This window comes from Eumetopias jubatus, unplaced genomic scaffold, assembly GCF_037043125.1.
Source record: "Eumetopias jubatus isolate StellerSeaLion01/CBP00866 unplaced genomic scaffold, mEumJub1_p1.0 scaffold_1, whole genome shotgun sequence".
NCBI lineage: Eukaryota > Metazoa > Chordata > Mammalia > Carnivora > Otariidae > Eumetopias > Eumetopias jubatus.
Genome location: NW_028274807.1, coordinates 55,013,811 through 55,033,534, shown reverse-complemented (window position 1 = coordinate 55,033,534; position 19,724 = coordinate 55,013,811). Strand labels below are relative to the sequence as shown.

The 19,724-nt window shown below is 41.7% G+C and overlaps 1 protein-coding gene across 1 annotated transcript in view; it reads left to right on the top strand.

The window, feature by feature from the left end:
• MORC1 (MORC family CW-type zinc finger 1) overlaps positions 1-19,724 on the top strand; it is a 176,459-nt gene that overhangs the window by 145,521 nt on the left and 11,214 nt on the right. Inside the window, exons 23-25 of the mRNA XM_088022888.1 lie at positions 2,331-2,477; positions 10,044-10,131; positions 11,715-11,768. Of these exons, the coding sequence (XP_087879014.1) occupies positions 2,331-2,477; positions 10,044-10,131; positions 11,715-11,768 (289 nt within the window). The remainder of the gene's footprint in view (positions 1-2,330; positions 2,478-10,043; positions 10,132-11,714; positions 11,769-19,724) is intronic.

The following is a 19,724-nucleotide window of genomic DNA, read 5'->3' as shown; positions in this document are numbered from 1 at the left end:
TGTGCTCCATGATGTTCCTTATGTTCCACAAATAAGTGAAACCATATGATAATTGACTTTCTCTGCTTGGGACTTATTTCACTTAGTGTAATCTCCTCCATTCCCATCCCTGTTGATGTAAAAGTTGGGTATTCATCCTTCCTGATGGCTGAGTAATATTCCATTGTATATATGGACCACATCTTCTTTATCCATTCATCTGTTGAAGGGCATCTTGGCTCTTTCCACAGTTTGGCTATTGTGGACATTGCTGCTATGAACATTGGGGTGCATATGGTCCTTCTTTTCACTACATCTGTGTCTTTGGGGTAAATACCCAGGAGTGCAATTGCTGGGTCATAGGGTAGCTCTATTTTTAATTTTTTGAGGAACCTCCACACTGTTTTCCAAACTGGCTGTACCAACTTACATTCCCACCAACCGTGTAAGAGGGTTCCCCTTCCTCCACAATCTCTCCAACATTTGTTGTTTCTTGCCTTGTCAATTTTTGTCATTCTAACTGGTGGAAGGTGGTATCTCAATGTGGTTTTGATTTGAACTTGCCTGATGGCTAAAGATGATGAACATTTTTCCATGTGTCTATTAGCCATTTGTAGGTCTTCTTTGGAGAAGTGTCTGTTCATGTCTTCTGCCCATTTTTTGACTTGGTTATTTGTTTTTTGGGTGTTGAGTTTGAGAAGTTCTTTATAGATCTTAGATACCAGCCCTTTGTCTGTAGTGTCATTTGCAAATATCTTCTCCCATTCTGTGGATTGCCTCTTTGTTTTGTTGACTGTTTCCTTTGCTGTGCAGAAGCTTTTTATCTTGATTAAGTCACAAAAGTTCATTTTCACTTTCGTTTCCCTTTCCTTTGGAGGTCGGCACTATTATTATTTGGCAGGAAGAGAAACAGGTTCAGAGAGGACTCTGTGCTCAGGTGTAGTGCATTTTAGCTTTTATCCCCCAGCACCAGCATGACTTTTCAGCATCCCCAAAAAATGATAAAAAAAAAATTTTAGAGGACTACTTTAATAAAATTTCAGCATAAAGGAAGTTACAGTTAATAGGCTTCAGATACTGTATAAGTATTCTTTAAGAGACAAGCATTAGTTATAATGTTCTTAACCTTAAATAAAATATCAGCTGAAGTTAAGAGAATTAATGTCAAAAAGCTGTTGACAGTAGAAGCACATTCGATTTGATATTAACTCTTGTCCAATTTTTAAATGACCCATATAGTATGAACATATAAAACTCTCCAGAGCTGTGCTCTTAACACTTAGCATGAAAGGATTACAAAACCCCCCTCCTTATTTGACAGGCAAATCCCTACGTGATCTGACCCTACCTGCCTACACAGCTTTGTCTCCCAAATTGCAAGTCCCCCAGCCCTCCTGAACATGTTTTGTTCCCACAATACTGAAAGCTTTGGGTCTCATTAACACACTGCACGATTCTGAGCATCCTCACTGTGAGTTACTCTCCATGCTGCAGCCAGTTATACTTTTAAAACATATAGCAGATCACCTTGCTTCCATGCAAGAAACCCTTCAATGGTAGTACCTGCTCTGCTTAGAATAAACTCCAGTTCCCACCCCTGGCCCAGGGTGCCAGCGCCACCTCCCCCTCCACCCCGCCCCGTTTCCCACACACTCCACCCCAGCGGCCCTGCTTCATTTCTACCCAGGATCACTACACTTCACCTGGAACACCCTTTTTCCTTTAGATCTTGACTAAATAGTTCTTTCAACTGACTTTGCCCCTTTTTGTTTTATTTCTGTATATACCTTCCCCCAGGCTAACATAGAGCTTTGGTTTAAAAGCCTCTTTCAGCAAATGAGACAAATAGTATGTGACTACTGTTGTTAAGAATACATTACGGCGGGGCGCCTGGGTGGCTCAGTCGTTTCCGGCTCAGGTCATGATCCCAGGGTCCTGGGATCGAGCCCCGCATCGGGCTCCCTGCTCAGCGGGAAGCCTGCTTCTCCCTCTCCCACTCCCCCTGCTTGTGTTCCCTCTCTCACTGTGTCTCTCTCTCTCTCTCTCTGTCAAATAAACAAATAAAATCTTAAAAAAAAAAAAAGAATACATTATCGCCAATTCTGTTTAATTGTGGCTCCCCCAAAAACCTTGAAACAAGATTTGTCAGGAATAAATAGTAATTTTTCTAGTTGAGAATGGATTTTCTATAACTCCCTAAATGACAGTTTTTAGCATGACATTTATAGCCTTGCTCTCCTTTTTGTTGTGTATTAACATTTCATTTGTCATCTATTAATGTTTCTGAATTCATTGGTACCTAATACGATTCCTGCTTTGAAATTATAAGCCTCGGTTTGTTTTTTGCACAGTGCACCGATGGAAGATTTAAGTCCAAGTTCTGGACACAACACCAGCTTCTCTGTGAGTGGACATTGTCACGTTGCTGCTTTACTGAGAGAGTCTTCTCAAAGCACATCTGTCAGGGAAACTGTAAGAAAACTGGCATCTAATTTAAGGTAAAGGTATTTGCTAACATATTCCCATGCGTTTTGTTGAACGTTCTAAGCAGTGACGACTCCTGGTCTTTTTTCTCCTCCCCCCGCCCCATGGAGTGGTAAAGTTATCAAGAAGAGTCAATAGAATGACTTTATGACTTGTCTCCTAACTATACGGCTACAGATATACCACAGGTTAAATGTCTCTTGAAATAGAACTACAGGCACTAACTGCCTGTCCGCAGGTGGCCTGTCACGTGGTCTGGCAGTATGGGGGAATGTTAGTTCTCTCCTGGATGTTATGAAGAATTCTAACTGAATTTCTTCCTCCCTCCCTCCATTCCTTCCTCTTTTGTTTTTTATTTCTTTGATTTTTGCCTGGTGAGGACCCTCATGACATTTGTAATGGCCTTCTGAAAAGTCTCCTTTTGGATACTTTAGATACTAAAGTAGCTTTCGATACTAAACTTACCGAGGGAAATTGAGTTTTACTTTCTGGCTCCGTGTAGGAGGTTAACATTTGTGGGCAGGGTAAATGAGGGATTTAGATGTTTGGATCTCAGTTCTCAAAGGATGCAGACAGAGATGGAATAAAGTCCAGGAATCAGAATTTTTCCAACTAGGGACCAATGAAAGGAAGCCAAAGAAGTTAGTATACACAAGAGTGCTCTAAAATAGGTAACAGAGGGAAAGGGAGGAAGAGCACCATGGAATTAGTGGAGCCAGTTGGTTTGGTTAGGGTTCATAGCCTGCGAGTGTCCTGTGTTGTAAAGTAAGAGGCTTTTGGCCAAGGAGAACACACCACATGCCCTAGCTAGAATCGTATTTTCCGTGTGGACTGTGACTTTGACTTTCTAATCAGTGAGCGACTGCAAAAACTTCCTGAAGTAGAGAGTTGGCAAAGAATGGAATTAGAGAGTTGGCAAAGAGAAAGGTAACTACAACTTCTACTCAGGCCCAGGCTTTGGTCTTGTGTGTGAAAGGAGACTGCAAACCACTATAGGCCTTGAACTCAATTCTGCAGTTGTCCTGGACTTTATGGAAGTTTCTGCGGCAACATCCAGGGCTGTGGGGCTCTGCATACATGGACATGAAGGTCCCCCCTGTCCCTTAAAAACACACTCCCAGCATCTGTCCTGCCCTAGGAGAAAGGAGGAGGCACTCTTGTTTATGCATAGGTGGATCTGCTTGGACTTTGCATCAGGGCACATCTTCACTAATGATACTAGGGATCCAGAGACAAGTTGTTGACCAAGAAATGAAGCTGGAGTGCTACATTTCTTAACATTTAAGTTTTGATCACTAAATCTGCCCTGGTACCTGAGTTGGCAAGCCTCCACTAGCCTGGGGATGGGATGGAAGCAGGTCAGACCTCAGTGTTGTACAGATGTTATGAAGTTGAAAAAGGCCACTAATCCAGTGATCTGGATGGATATTCAGTCTCATACTGACATGGTCTATGGTATAGTCCCTCAAGAATGGGATTCTCCAGCCAGTTCTGTCAGCATTTGTCCAGAAGTAATACGTAAGCTCCTCAGTTTTGAAGTAGGGTAGCCGTAGATTTGAATCCTGGTTTTTTCCTTACTGGTTCCAAGATTCAAGCATGTCAGTTGAGCACTAACACCGGGTGGTATGCAATAAATTATATACAGGAATGTGCCCACATGTCCAATGACTGGGATATTGCTTCTTGATAATAATAGCTATCATTTTGGAGCTGTTATTATATTTTAGGCTCACCCAAGTATCATGTATATCTTAGCCCCCAACTCCCACAGACTTACGAGGTTGATATTATTCTTTTTTTTTAAATGGATGAAGAAACTGAAGCTTAGAGAAACTAATACACCCAAAGTCACAATTACACAGCTACTAGGACAGGGCTGGGTTTAAGCCGAGGCTCCCTGATTTGTCGTCTCGTGCTCTGAACCACTGTATACACACACAGACACAGGTGCATATACATACAGAAACGTATATATGTATGTGTATATATATATGTGTGTGTTTGTATACATGTATACATTTTATCACACACACACACACACACACACACACACACACACACACACATACACATACACACACACCCTTCGCTGTTCTCCACACTGAGATCTGCAGAGCCTTGTCTGGTGGTGTTGCAGCAGAGTTTGGGTGCACCACTGTGTATCATCATTTTCCTAATTTTTTCCTTGGCTCATCTTTGTTCTTGCATTTAAGTGTATCATTACTATTAATTTTAATGTTACATGCGATCAAAAAGGGGATAATGTGATTGAGTGTACTAAGACATTAAAGTACATTCACTTCTATAATTAGGCATCACTAGAAAATTAAAATTTCCCGGAAACCATCTCCCTAATGAACGTGTAGAATTTTTGGTGCTTGAAATCATCACGCTATTATCAACTGAACACTCTGAAAGCCAAATGTATTAATAAATCAGCTCTTTTTGGTACTGGCTTGCATTTTTTTGTGGTCATTGTTTTACAAAAATATTAAGTGGAAAAAGAATTGTACAGAACACAAAGTTTAACTGGAACACAATGAGCTCCTCATTTATCAATCTTCTCTTTCACCTTTAGCAGCATGTAGTATGTTTTCTCACATTTCACTGATGAAACAGATTTCTTATCTTCTTTGTTATTCTTACCCCCTGTGCTGCACTATTCTGTATCTGGTCCACGTGTTATTCCTTGTGTAACTAGACTTCACATGTCTCAGGGCATGAGGATTGTGGCTGATTGTGATTGTGTAGAACGTGGAGGGTTGCATGTGCTTTACACTGACCATCCCTCAAGAGATTTGCCTGGCTTGTCACATGATAAAGAGAGTCGATAGAGCCCTTTCCCTCCACATGGTTCACTCTGGACATGACCTCAGCCTTATCCCTTTCCACACTGCCAAAGTAGAGTCCCGCCACTTCTGTTTATGTCATGTTAATGGAATAAATTAATAAAAATAGTAGTTTTCATTGTTCATTTTCATTACCTGATTATGCTCAGTTTAGTGTTTCCTGACTTATGTTACTTTTTGTTTTATGTGTATTAGTTTATTTAATCCCCAAATATAGTAACATCTTTGAAAACAGATTGGATTTTCCACACCGTGTCTAGCGTATATTAGTAGGTATTCAAAGAATACCTTTTTTTTTTTTTTTCGTAGCCTCCATGCCCAGTATGGAGCCCAGTGCAGGGCTAGAACTCATGACCCTAAGATCAAGACCTGAACTGAGATCAAGAGTCGGATTCTTAACTGACTGAGCCATCCTAGGGCCCCTCAAAGAATACTTTTCATAAAGTTGAGAGGGATTAATGTAAAATGCAGTGAGTAGTATTGCTGGATGTTAAAATATTTTCAGATTATGGGGTATGACTGAGTTGTGTTAAGTCAGAGGTAGATGAGCTAAACTCAGATCCAGACTGTTAAATTGTATTAGATGGTCCTAAAATTAGAGTAGTATTAAATCTCAAGTCACTCTCAATGGTAATGACAATAATATGTATTTATTATGCACTTCCTGTGTGCCAGGCACTGTCTTAAGGGCTTTGCATATGTTAACTCACTTAAACCTTTCAACAACCCGATAATTAGATTTTTATTATCCCCATTTTACGGATGAGAAAATTGAGGTTGGTAGAGGTTGAGTAATCTGCCCAGCATTACATAACTCTTGGGTGGTAGAGCTGGAATTTCAATCCTGACAGTCTCCCAGTCCTTGCTTTGAACTGCTAACCCTCCGATGCCTTGTTTCAGTTCATTGTTGTGTGTGTAGACTTGATAATGAGGCAGACTTCATTTATTTCAACTCCGTAAAAGCCCAAACATGCTTTGTGTTAGCTTAAATTTTAAAAGTATCAAAAATAAGTTTTAAAAAGGAAGTCCCTTGTTACAGGTGGCTGCCAGTTATTGAAGCAAGAAAAAAACCCACAAGAGTAAATACACGAGCAGTTGGGGGTCTGTCAAAAAACGTGATCTGACTCCAGGTTTTACGAAATGAAGCTATGCCATTTCTGTTCATCGTCATCTTTCTCTTTTTTACTGGGTTGGAGAAGAGAGTTTCAAGCTACCTCAAGTAAGAGGCTTGCTCTTTTTCTTAGCCAAGACCAGGCTTGTGAACTTGGTTACTTTTTAAAAAGAGCAGCTGGATGACCAGGTACTTCGGTGTTTTCCTGCTCGTGTCTAGAGGGAATGGAGCTGTATTAATGCAAGTGGGAGATTTTTCTTAATAAAAAGCTACTTTGTTGGGAAGGGAGTGGGACTGGAGAGTGAAAAGGAAATGACCCTCAGCGGCAGTGCTTCCAAGCTTGGCCATCACGGATAGAAACAGCGCTGACTCAGGGTTGTAGCTCACCTGGTTGAACTCTTTAAAAAACTTCCAGTTTGGACTTGCAGATTTGGGGATGGATTTTATAGGAATTCAGCTGAGATGGGCATCCTAGCCGAGGACCTCCTATAATCCTGGATGCTAGTAACAGCTCTGGAAGATCTTTAGGCTATTTCTTTCTTAAAGTCTTGAGAAGAGAGACAGAGGAACAAAGACGTGTTCCTGATTTTATTATCAAGTCTGAGAGCAGAGCTGTGAGTAGATGCTCCAAGGGAAGAAGGGCTGTTCCTGTGGGACAAGAGTCCTGTTGAGAAGGTGGCATGTGATTCACGAATCCCCCATGTGCACGGTATCCATCTGACTCAGTGGCTACCAGTGAACAGACACCACTTTATTCCTGCAGTTTGGTGCTGAACGCCTCCTGGCACACTCCTGGCAGCACGTTCCCTGGATTAGAGGATCACTATGTCCTAAGGGAAACCTGAAGTTTGTGAGCGGAGGGAGGTTTGATACACCCTCAGGAACAAAAGAAGATACCAGCAAGGGGTGCCAGTGAAGAAAGGGACTCAAGACAATACATGAAGAAATTTTCTAAGAGTTCTTAACTACATTCAGACCCTGCTTCTGCCATTTTTGGTGTCTTACAGTTTCCTAACAGCATCTAAAGGTTTTTCTGAATTAATCTTTCAGGAAAAGGAAGGTCCGTGTGTTTGTGCTTGGAGACCGCAGGAGCTGTATAATTTGTCCTCTGTCTTGTCGGTCTTATGGGACAGAATCCCCGAGGGAAAAGCTAATTAGCAGCAGCTCTGGGGAAGAGAGAGTCAAAGGCAGAAAGCAGAGACCCTGGGGGAGAGAGACAAAGGAGAGTGCACCTGCTAGGGCCTGTTGCGGGGGGGTGGGGGAGAGGTCCTTAATCATCAGGAAACCAGAGAGTCTCAAAGTAAGAATAACTCCTCAACCAAAGAGTTTCCATAAAGATGACATGAAGTTACATATATCAAGCATAGAGTAGCACTTAGTACACTTCCAGCACTTTATAAAGAGTGGTTGAATGTGACTAGGGGGCTCACTCTTGCCAGAAAATACTTGTCCCCAGCATGTAGTGCAGTGGCCGGGAATGCATGCTTCCTGCGCCCCCACCCTCCTGCCCCACAGCTGGCTAACTCCTCCTCCTCCTCTGGGGCTCCCCATCATGGGGAGGGCCCCTCATCTCCTTGCCCATAGCGCTGCATTCCCATTCTCATCCCAGCATTCATCACACTGTCCTAGAAAAGCTTACTTCCCTGCCTGCATTCCCATGAGGCTGGATTCCAGGAAATAAGAACATGTGGGTTCCTAGCATGGGGGCAGATGCCAGGCTCTGGCAGGGGCCACCGGGTAAAAGCTATGTGGTGGTGGGGTTCAGGGAATATCTGGGGGACTATCGGGCTTGAGCGTATTGAGAAAATACAACATGGCAGAAGCTGTAAAACTTTTATATAAAGTTGTGTTTTATTTTAAAATGGTATCTAGCTTTCGAAATATTAGTATGTTTGTGTGAGAAATTATTTAGACAATAGATGATGTGTGGTGTAAATTCTGATGCAGAGATTGCCAAGGTTGAGAATAATTCAGAACTAATCCAGAACTTTTTTCTCCCCTAGCCTGCCCCTTCACCCTCTCTCAGTCCCAACCCAGTGCTACCACCACCTAAAATTTGCTTCTCTGGAAGCACCTCCTCAGAAGATGGCTGATATGCTCTAAATCTAAACCCCAAAGCATTTATACCCACCATGACAAGGACTGTTGCTCAGGAGAGGCTCGAACCATGTGTTGGGGGAAGGGAGGCTGGAGTTAGAGAGAGAAGGGGCTGGTTTGTGTAAAAGACCTCTCCCCCCTTCTGCCCCACCAAACCAGCCCTAGCGGTGACCACGGGTCACCATTGCTCGGGACTCCACTTGCAGCTCTGTTCTCCATCCCATCTGATTTCTGCTCATCTCAAATGCCCAGAACTCACTCACCTTCTTACTAACCGGGCAAATAATTCTGAGGAGTGTGAATGTGTGTGTTATAGTTGACGTTGTGTAGTGCTGAGGATTTTTAATGTTTGAATTGAATTTCCTTGAAACTATAAATGAATGTTAAAACATAATATTCTTAAAAAACTCGGAATATAAATTATGTAAGAAACAGCTATTTTATCTTTTGTGTGCCATATTATTTTACAGTTGAAAAGTTTTGTAAATCCCTTGGATGATATACATGAGGTTCTTAGAACCCTTCAACACAAAAACACTCTATGCACTTTTAAGATAGAGTAACTGTAAATTTCTAGATTTCATATTCTCCCAGGAATGAGATATGTATCATCTGGGTGACTAATCCCAGAAAACTGTCACCCTACAAGGGCGGGGCGCTACTGCCTCTTGGCAAGATGAAGCACCTGTCAGAACGATGGCCAGTCACTGTTTGGAAAGAACAGGGTCCATGTATGATTTCTAAGAGTAGCCGCAGAGCCCCAGATGAAAGGAATTATTCTGGAGAATTGAATTCTTTGGCTTTCTTTGGCGGGGGGTGGATGTCAGGAGACAATGTCTTTCCTTCAGAAATTTTGCAATGCTGAGTTTTCTGCAAGGAGAACACTCAAGTAGGTGCAGGGCTTTCCTGGACTGCTTGATTATGGTTGGGCGTTGTGAGCCCGTGCCTGCTTTCTGCCTGCCCGCCTGCTTCCTTCCTTCCTCTCTCTCACTCTTATTTCTTTTCTTTTTTCTCTTCTCTTCTCTTTTTTCTTTTCCTTTCCTTTCTTTCTTTTTCTTTCTCTTTCTCTCTCTCTTTCTCTTTCTTTCTCCCTTCCTTTCCCTTCCTTTCTTTCTACTTTTGTTCTTCCTCTTTCTTCCTTTCTTTTTTAAATAAACTTTTAATTTTAAGATAAGTATCGGTTCACAAGAAGTTGTAAGAAATAATATAGAGAGATGCCCTGTACCCTTTACCTACTTTTACCCTGTGGTAACGCTATCACAGGATGTTGGCGTGGACACAGTCAAGATACAGAACAGTCGCCTCACCCCGAGGATTCCTCCTGTTGCCTCTTTATAGCCACGCCCACGTCCCTTTCCCCAGTCTATGCTTCTTGGGGAAGACTTTGATGACAGGGGTAAAAACAGTTTGGTGGGCGTGAATGTTCATCTTTGCCAAGACGTTTAACCCCCAGCAGTTCTGACAGGTGAGTGCTCGTCCTTGCTCCCTGTATATCACCATCTCCGCTCTGCTCATATTCCTAGGGAGATTCTTCGGTACTTTTTCCCTAAGTATCAGCTACCGTCAGAATTTGGCTACACATCTGTGGAGGAACTTGCAGCAAGTTTTGAGGTAAGCCAGCTTTATTGGAACTTTGAGGGAATGACAGAATAGCCTGACCTTAATCTTCACTGAAGGTACATTGTAAAGTGTTACCGGGAGGAGGACCTAGAATGGTTTAAGTGAATGAAGATGGGGATCTTTATACCACATGGATGACTCAGAATGAAAACTGCATTTAAAACCAGTGTGGCCAAGGTTCAGATAAACTTTGGGAAGATCTTACAGACCGAGAACAGAAAGTTGCAGAGATGAAAAGAAACAGGACATGGTCCCTGACTTCCCTCCATGACACCAAAAATAAGAGTTTCTGTTGCTTGGATACATGTTCCTCAACCACCCGTTATGGTGGGCTGAGGTGAGGACTGGGTGGGTCAGCCGTGTCAGGTGCCCCGAGCACTAGTCTTACTAAAATCACTAACACATCACAGGGAATGATGAAGAAAATTCTATTTACCAAGCCTCCTTTCAGGGACAGTGCCATATGGGATTAGAAAGAAAACTCTGTTCAGCTACCTGGGCTCATACGGGCTGTCTGCAGGCCTCTAAGTCACTGCAGGCTGTGGTGAGGCTGAGTGAACTGTGCAGGCCTGGGGCTGCCAGAAGGTGCTCCCTGGAGCCCAGAAGAACCTTGGGGTACAGGAGGGTGGGAGGATGCTTTCTCTGCCTTCATGCTCAGCATTGCTTGTGGCGAGTATGGATATACCTGGAAAGGCTGTTAGTGAAAAGAACACCAAATAATTTATTTGACAGAGGTGACTTATGCTTTAGTCTGATCCTGGGGAGAAACCCTTAATTTTCTAATGGATAATTATTGTTTCTGCTCCCTCGCCTTCTACCCTCACCTCCTCCTCCTGCCCCTCCCCACCCCCCTGCCAGGGTTCCAACTCTGTTACTTCCCTAGGACTGTGTTGTGAGGCCACCAGTGACCTGTAGGCTAACAGATGCAGTGGTCGCTCTTATCTTACCTGACCTCTGAGAGCCCAACCCACTTGACCAATTTTTTCTTCTTGAACCGCTTTCTTTGTGTCGCCTCCGTGACAACACACTTCCCATTTTCTTGCTTTCCTTCCTCCCGTCTTTTCTGCTGGCAACTCAGTTCCTCCTCTGTCTGGTTTCTAAATGTTGGCACGTCTGAGGGCCCATTGCTGGGCCATTTTCTTCTCTTTGTTCAGTGCTGTTTCCAGGTGACCTAGACAAGTCTGTGACTTTAAATACTATCCCATATGCCTGTAGCTCCCCAGTCTGTTTCTGTGGTGTTCCCATTCCAGAGACCCAGACTCCAGCTACCTTCTTGACATTCTCTTGAATAATCTTTGTCATTTACTTTTCCTTCACTTTTTTTTTCTTCTGCAATTGTTTAACCATGTTGTTTATTAATTATGTAAACTGCCTTAATCTTTTTTTGGAATAAGGTGAGGTATACTTTAATTAATTTAATTGGACCCAGGCTTAAAAGGCCCCCAGTACCAATGTTGGCCAGTTCTAGGCTTTGATTGGTTTTTTATACTAGATACTTGCACATTCCAGCTCCACTGTGGACAGCTCATTCTCTAAAAGCTAATATCCTGTCCTGTTACTATTTACAAAAACAGCTGGAGCAATGCCCGGAGCAGACAAACAAAAAGCTGAGAATGTGCTTCAACCAGGTAAGCTTTTTAATGTTTTTTATAAATGTGGTCCTTTATATTCTAAATGATCCCATATTCCAAAGGAGAAATAATACCCATTTCCAAAAGTTAGGTTGGGAAGGAAATCAAATTTGCATTCTCTTATCAAGACTAAGATTAATGGGTAGCATATCAGATGTCACAAAACAACATCTTTTTGAATTTTAAAATGCAAATGTTTCCACAGCAAAAAGCTTATGAGACACTGGAAGTAGACTATATTTGAATAGAATACATCATGCTCGGTGTTTTTAAGAAATAGGTTAAGTCCTTGAGACACTAAACCAGAAATCGTTTGCAGATTAGAGTTTTTAATTATTTTGGACAGTTTGATATCTCAGGGGGGTTTTGTTTGTTTGTTTGTTTGTTTGTTGTTTTTTAGTATTCTGTCAACAGTTTTTTAAGTTTATGACTTTTCCACTATAAAAGTAGCTATAAAAGCAATACTACTAAAAGTACTTATGCTTACAGCCATCTTCTGGAAAACTAAAAATAACATGCAAACCTATAAAGACTAGGAGGTGCGTGGTGACCCCTGGAATCATGGGAAGCAGAAACAGAAGGAAGGGCACCGCCTCATCTCTTTTGTAGGGAATGGAATAGATTTGGATATTCTTGTTTCATAAGTGGAATAGGACTACGAAGTAAGTTCCCAAAGATATGTAACCAGACAAACTTGAGATGAAAATTAGAACCTAAACCAGACTCCTTCTTAGAAAGGCTGCATCACAAAGTATTTGAAGTGTAGGATGTGCCTAAATTTCACAGCCTCGTCGATATGTTTGCCTCTGATGATTCTGAATGAGTGCCTACTGGACTGTGATAAACAGATGGAAATGAAGGTTTCCCATCACTGTTCAACTGAAGAGCGAGTTTATTTCCTGAATAATGTCCATTGAAAAGGAGTCACTGAACATTTTCAGCCTGAAGACATGCTTGTCCACATTTCCTAACTAGATTACAAGACAGAGTTTTCATTCAATATATTTTTGATCCTATTTCTAGCACTATCTTATTTTCATCCATGAATGTAAAGCAGGGATTGATCAAGGGCCAGTAGAGGTAGACACTAAACTAAACTTTTGTATAAGCCAATACCTCTTTAACCCTCAAAACACTGGGAGGTAGATGCCACTATCTTATGTTAGTAATGAGGAACGAGAGAGTCAGCAAGGTAATAGTCCAGTGTCGAGATGCAAGTAAGTAACAGATTCAGGATTGTAACCCAGACGTGTCCAACTCCATGCTCGTTCTCTGCATCACTGTCTTCCATCTTCCTCTTACCCAGACTGTCCTCCTTCATCCTGTGACAGGGTCTGCGTGTGTAACTTACCATATGTATACCACAGCTTCTCAGCCTTTTGGTGTAAAAGAATTATTGTTTACTTACTAGAGACCTTGATGTGGCATGATGAGATGCATATGGGGGGCTGCTGACAGTGGAATGGGGGGGGGTGCATGGTGGGCAGGTTGTTTAGTGTCCCCACCAGGAATTGTCCCAACTGGAAGTCTGTGGCAGCCAGTTCCAAGAATTACTAGTCAGGCTCCTGGATCTTCCCATAGATCTTCATTTACTGGTTAGGGATCTCTGACTTAAATACTCAACACCATGAAACTTAGAAATTTGCGAAGAATTAGATTGTCACGCACCTTAGTTTATCCAGGCTTATGTGTGTCTTTCACGTCTGTTCCTAAGTGATATTTTTCTGGTATCTGTATGATCAGTAACGGAGCCAGGTTGTGGCTGGGTTTGGAGACCAGACTGAATAAGGGAAGTATTTACGCAAGGTGAACCGTGTTAGCAGAAATGATGAGTAGAATCCTCTTAATGTTTAGGGCAAGTGGGATTCAAAGAATCAAAGCCAGATAAACCGTCAGGAGACCATGACTTCCTGTTGAAACAGAGATGTTGTTGCAAGCAAAATACAGAATCATTGTGAACATGACTTCCCCAACGTGAAACTGTTTGGTCATGAGGACTTTATTATTGATTGGTAATTTTAAGTGGATGGTTATAAAAACTATTAAAATCATTTTTTTTGAAATCCATGTAGAGGACAGATCTATGCAACTTGATTGAAGCTGCGTACTTTTAATAAAGACAGCTGCATCAAAGCACAGGAGAATCCTTGATAAGTCACGGATGTCTTTGGTCACCTTGCCCTGGTTTCCATAACTACTATTAATAGTAGATGATTTGTGACCACATAGGTGGTCCCATACGACTTTACCTAAACCACCGTCTTTTATTCTTTCCTCTCACAAACCATCTGCCCCATCCGAAATGGAACTGTTCCAGTCTACCAGACTGGCCTACCTCTGAGCCTTTCCCCATGCTGTCCCCCAGAGCACTCTTGTCTACTCTCCCAGTCTGCAGTTGGGCTCTTGAAATCCTGCCCACCCGATGTTGGGTCTGGTCAATGTCACCTTCCACTTCAAGCCTTCCTCAGTCTGTCCATGTGAACTTAATCTTGACTTTCTGTGTTCTGAGAGAAACTTAAAACTTTTTTTAGCATTAATTAAATTTTCCGCCCTGTGTTGTAGTTGTTTCTTGTATTTTATTTTCTCCTTAACTAGATCATAGAATCCTTGAAGTTAGCAATTCTTTCTTATCAAACTCTGTATCCTGCCAGCATTCAATCAGTACCTTTGAATGCATCTAGACCCTACCATTTGTACATTGAATCAAGGTTGATTGTTTCTGCTGTAGTGCCTGCCCACATAAACACATGTCACATACCTATAAGTAGAGTAAAAAATCTATAGATCTTGTAGGCCAGACTTTCTTTGTGCTAACTTGTTAGGATTCTGGAGCTCCAGAGCTGCTAGAACTCTGACTTTTTAAATTCAAGGCACAAAATTAAAATCTCAAATCCTAATTCTGTTCTGAATTAATGGAGTTTGGAAAGAATTCCATTTTTGATCTGCCTCAAATACCTCTACAAGAGTAGGTTTAACCAGCAGAACTAAGCCTCTCATCTTGTTACAATTCTCTACTCTTAATTACAAGGTTAATACAACCAAAAGTCCTTTTACATTGAGCTTTGAAAGTTCTCAAAATTGCTACCTTTTATAGAGACCTCTTGATAATGTTAGCCTGAGAAAGGCAGAAGAATAAATCAGGAAACCGGCTGGTAGTGTTTGAAGGAAATATAGTTTGCTTGGTTACAAAGCTGTGAACTTTGAGAGACTAAGTATGACCTTGAAAATAGTGGGCTATATAAACATCCTTAATGTCATACTGTATGAACAGTGTTGCCTTCTGAACTTTTTATTGAGAAGTAATTCTAGGCACACAGGAAATTACAAAACAGTAGAGAGGTCTCATGTACCTTTCCATTTTTCCCAATGCTTATGTCTTAATTATATAACTATAGTAGAATATCAAAACCACAAAACTGAAGTTGGTGAAATACGTGTCTCATTTTATTCGCATGTGTGGATTTGTGTAACCACCACCAAAACCAGGATCCAGACTCCCACCACCACAGAGATCTTCCGGTTCTCTCCTTTATAGTCACACTGCACACAAACAAGTGCCCCAGCTCCAGGCAACCGCTAATTGGTTCTCCATCTCTATCATTTTGTCATTTCAGTCGTGCTGTAGAAATGGAGTCATATAGTATGTGTCAATTTCTGATTGGCTGTATTCACTTAGCATAATGCCCTTCACATCCATTCAAGTGTTATCAATAGTACGTTCCTTTTATTGCTGATAAGGAATAATGTTGTTTTTCAGATTTCTTTTTAATTTTACTTGTCTTGGTTTGTTTACTTACTACTATTGCTTTTATCAAAAAGTGTTCCTTGGCTTTCATTCAGGTGGCAAAAGCTGTGAAGTTCTAGAGCTTTGAATACTAAGAACTCTGTGTGACTGGTGACGTCTGAGCTATCTATGACTCTGTCCTCCTTGAATTATTTACCCTACTCCACCTTCTGGCCATGGGGGACAGCACTCCCTGGGGTTGACTAAAGCCGCCATCGGAAGTATCTATGAAGCTTCCTGGAGGAGGTGGTTATTGCCTTAATTGGAAGTCATCAGCTTTTTTTTTAATTTAAAGATTTCATTTATTTATTTGAGAGAGAGGGCATGAGAGGGGGGAGGGTCAGAGGGAGAAGCACACTCCCCGCTGAGCAGGGAGCCCGATGCAGGATTCCCCATTAAAGAGCATTAAGCTACTTAAAGTACATGGATTAATATCAGTAACTTATCCTCCAATTATTTATGCTTTTTTAAAAAAGATTTTTATATATTTATTTATTTGGGGGACAGAGAGAACGAGCAGGGGAAGGAGCAGAAGGAGAGGGAGAAGCAGACTCCCTGCTGAGCCTGGCCCTCACGGACTCGATCCCAGGGTCCTGGGATCATGACCTGAGCCGAAGGCAGATGCTTAACCAACTGAGCCACCCAGATGCCCAGAAGTCATCAACTTCTTGTGGGTTGAATTGAGGATGTTTGAAAGTGGGTATCCCCCCAAGATCTCAGAACATAGCCTGGATTTCAGGTCAGGATTGGCCTGTGTGCTTAAAACCCCTTTGCTGTGAACGCTGCACATCTGCTCTGCTAATTCTCCGCATTTAGTGCCAACAGTGTGGCACACATGGGAAATACAGGGGGTGAACAAAACCAGTGCTTTTTTACATTGGGGTTACGTTCTAGAGGAAAGACAGATAACAGACCATAATGTAACATCACATAATGATAGTTACTAAACACGTAAATAAACATAAAATAATTGTGCAGGGCCCGGGGGTAGACTGTGACGGTGCATGTTGGGGAAGGGGCAGCCTATTTCAGAGCAAGCGGTACCTGAGCCATGTTTTAGCACAGACCTGAGGCAAGCAGTGAGCCTTGTGGAGGTTGGGCTTGAACTCACTGAACAGAGAAAGCAGCAAGGGTGAAGGGCTTGAGGCAGGAATGAGCTTGGTGTTTTCCTGGAAGAATGAGGCCCACAACTCAGGGAAATAAGGTAAGAACTGGCAGAGGCAGGCCAAGGATTTCAGCATCGCATTAATTCTTGGTGTCCCCACACAAGTGTCCAGGCAGTTTGAGACTCTAAAAATCTAAGATTTCTTTCATGGCAATCCACAAATCTCACCATTAAGTCTCACCTTTAATGGAATACATTGTGTGTGTGGGTATATGTGTTTGTGAATACACACATATTGGCAAGTGTTTGCCACTCTGGAAGGGTATTTGGGTTCCTGCTCTCAAATACTCCTCTTTTTTTAAAAAAATTTATTATGTTAATCACCATACATTATATCATTAGTTTTTGATGCTGTTATAGATCCATGATTCATTGTTTGCATATAACACCCAGTGCTCCATTCAATATGTGCCCTCTTTAATACCCATCACGAGGCTAACCCGTCCCCCAACCCCCACCCCTCCAGAACCCTCAGTTTGTTTCTCAGAGTCCATAGTCTCTCATGGTTTGTCTTCCCCTCCAATTCCCCCCCGTTCATTTTCCCCTTCCTACTATCTTCTTCTTTTTTTGAACATATAATGTATTATTTGTTTCAGAGGTACAGGTCTGTGATTCAACAGTCTTACAAATTCACAGCATTCACCATAGCACATACCCTCCCCAATGTCTATCACCCAGCCACCCCATCCCTCCCACCCCCCACCACTCCAGCAACCCTCAGTTTGTTTCCTGAGATTAAGAATTCCTCATATCAGTGAGATCATATGATACTTGTCTTTCTCTGATTGACTTATTTCGCTTAGCATAATACCCTCCAGTTCCATCCATGTCATTGCAAATAACAGGATTTCATTCCTTTTGATGGCTGCATAATATTCCGTTGTATATATATATACCACCTCTTCTTTATCCATTCATCTGTCGATGGACATCTTGGCTCTTTCCACAGTTTGGCTATTGTGGACATTGCTGCTATAAACATCGGGGTGCACATACCCCTTTGGATCACTACATTTGTATCTTTGGGGTAAATACCCTGTAGTGTAGTTGCTGGGCCATAGGGTAGCTCTATTTTCAACTTTTTGAGGAACCTCCATACTGTTTTCCAGAGTGGCTGCACCAGCTTGCATTTCCACCAACAGTGTAGGAGGGTTCCCCTTTCTCCACATCCCTGCCAACATCTGTCATTTCCTGACTTGTTAATTTTAGCCATTCTGACTAGTGTGAGGTGGTGTCTCATTGAGGTTTTGATTTGGATTTCCCTGATACTGAGATGCTGAGCACTTTTTCATGTGTCTGTTGGCCATTTGGATGTCTTCTTTGGAAAAATGTCTGTTCCTGTCTTCTGCCCATTTCTTGATTGGATTATTTGTTCTTTGGGTGTTGAGTTTGGTAAGTTCTTTATAGATTTTGGATACTAGCCCTTTATCTGATATGTCATTTGCAAATATTTTCTCCCATTCTGTCGGTTGTCTTTTGGTTTTGTTCACTGTTTCCTTTGCTGTGCAAAAACTTTTTATCTTGATGAAGTCCCAATAGTTCATTTTTGCCCTTGCTTCCCTTGCCTTTGGCAATGTTTCTAGGAGGAAGTTGCTGCGGCTGGGGTCGAAGAGGTTGCTGCTTGTGTTCTCCTTTAGGATTTTGATGGACTCCTATTTCACATTTAGGCCTTTCAACCATTCTGAGTCTATTTTTAAAGTGTGTGGTGTAAGGAAATGGTCCAGTTTCATTCTTCTGCATGTGGCTGTCCCATTTTCCCAACATCATTTGTTGAAGAGACTGTCTTTTTGCCATTGGACATTCTTTCCTGCTTTGTCGAAGATGAGTTGACCATAGAGTTGAGGGTCCATTTCTGGGCTCTCTATTCTGTTCCATTGATCTATGTGTCAGTTTTTGTGCCAGTACCATACTGTCTTGATGATGACAGCTTCGTAATAGAGCTTGAAGTCCAGAATTGTGATGCCACCAGCTTTGCTTTTCTTTTTCAACATTCTCTGGCTATTTGGGGTCTTTTCTGGTTCCATACAAATTTTGGGATTATTTGTTCCATTTCTTTGAAAAAAGTGGATGGTATTTTGATAAGGATTGCCTTAAATGTGTACATTGCTCTAGGTAGCATTGATATCTTCACAATATTTGTTCTTCCAATCCATGAGCATGGAACATTTTTCCATTTCTTTGTGTCTTTCTCAATTTCTTTCATGAATATTTTATAGTTTTCTGAATACAGATTCTTTGCCTCTTTGGTTAGATTTATTCCTAGGTATCTTACGGTTTTGGGTGCAGTTGTAAATGAGATCAACTCCTTAATTTCTCTTTCTTCTCTCTTGTTGTTGGTGTATAGGAATGCCACTGATTTCTGTGCATTGATTTTATATCCTGCCACTTTACTGAATTCCTGTATGAGTTCTAGCAGTTTTGGGGTGGAGTCTTTTGGGTTTTCCACATAAAGTAGCATATCATCTGCAAAGAGTGAGAGTTTGACTTCTTCTTTGCCGATTTGGATGCCTTTGATTTCTTTTTGTTGTCTGATTGCTGAGGCTAGGACTTCTAATACTATGTTGAACAGCAGTGGTGATAGTGGACATCCCTGCCATTTTCCTGACCTTAGCGGGAAAGCTCTCCATTTTTCCCCATTGAGAATGATAGTCACTGTGGGTTTTTCATAGATGGCTTTTATGATATTGAGGTATGTACCCTCTATCCCTATACTCTGAAGAGTTTTGATCAAGAAAGGATGCTGTACTTTGTCAAATGCTTTTTCTGCATCTATTGAGAGGATCATATGGTTCTTGTTCTTTCTTTTATTAATGTATTGTATCACATTGATTGATTTGTGGATGTTGAGCCAACCTTGCAGCCCAGGAATAAATCCCATTTGGTTGTGGTGAATAATCCTTTTAATGTACTGTTGGATCCTATTGGCTAGTATTTTGGTGAGAATTTTTGCATCCATGTTCATCAGGGATATTGATCTGTAATTCTTCTTTTTGATGGGGTCTTT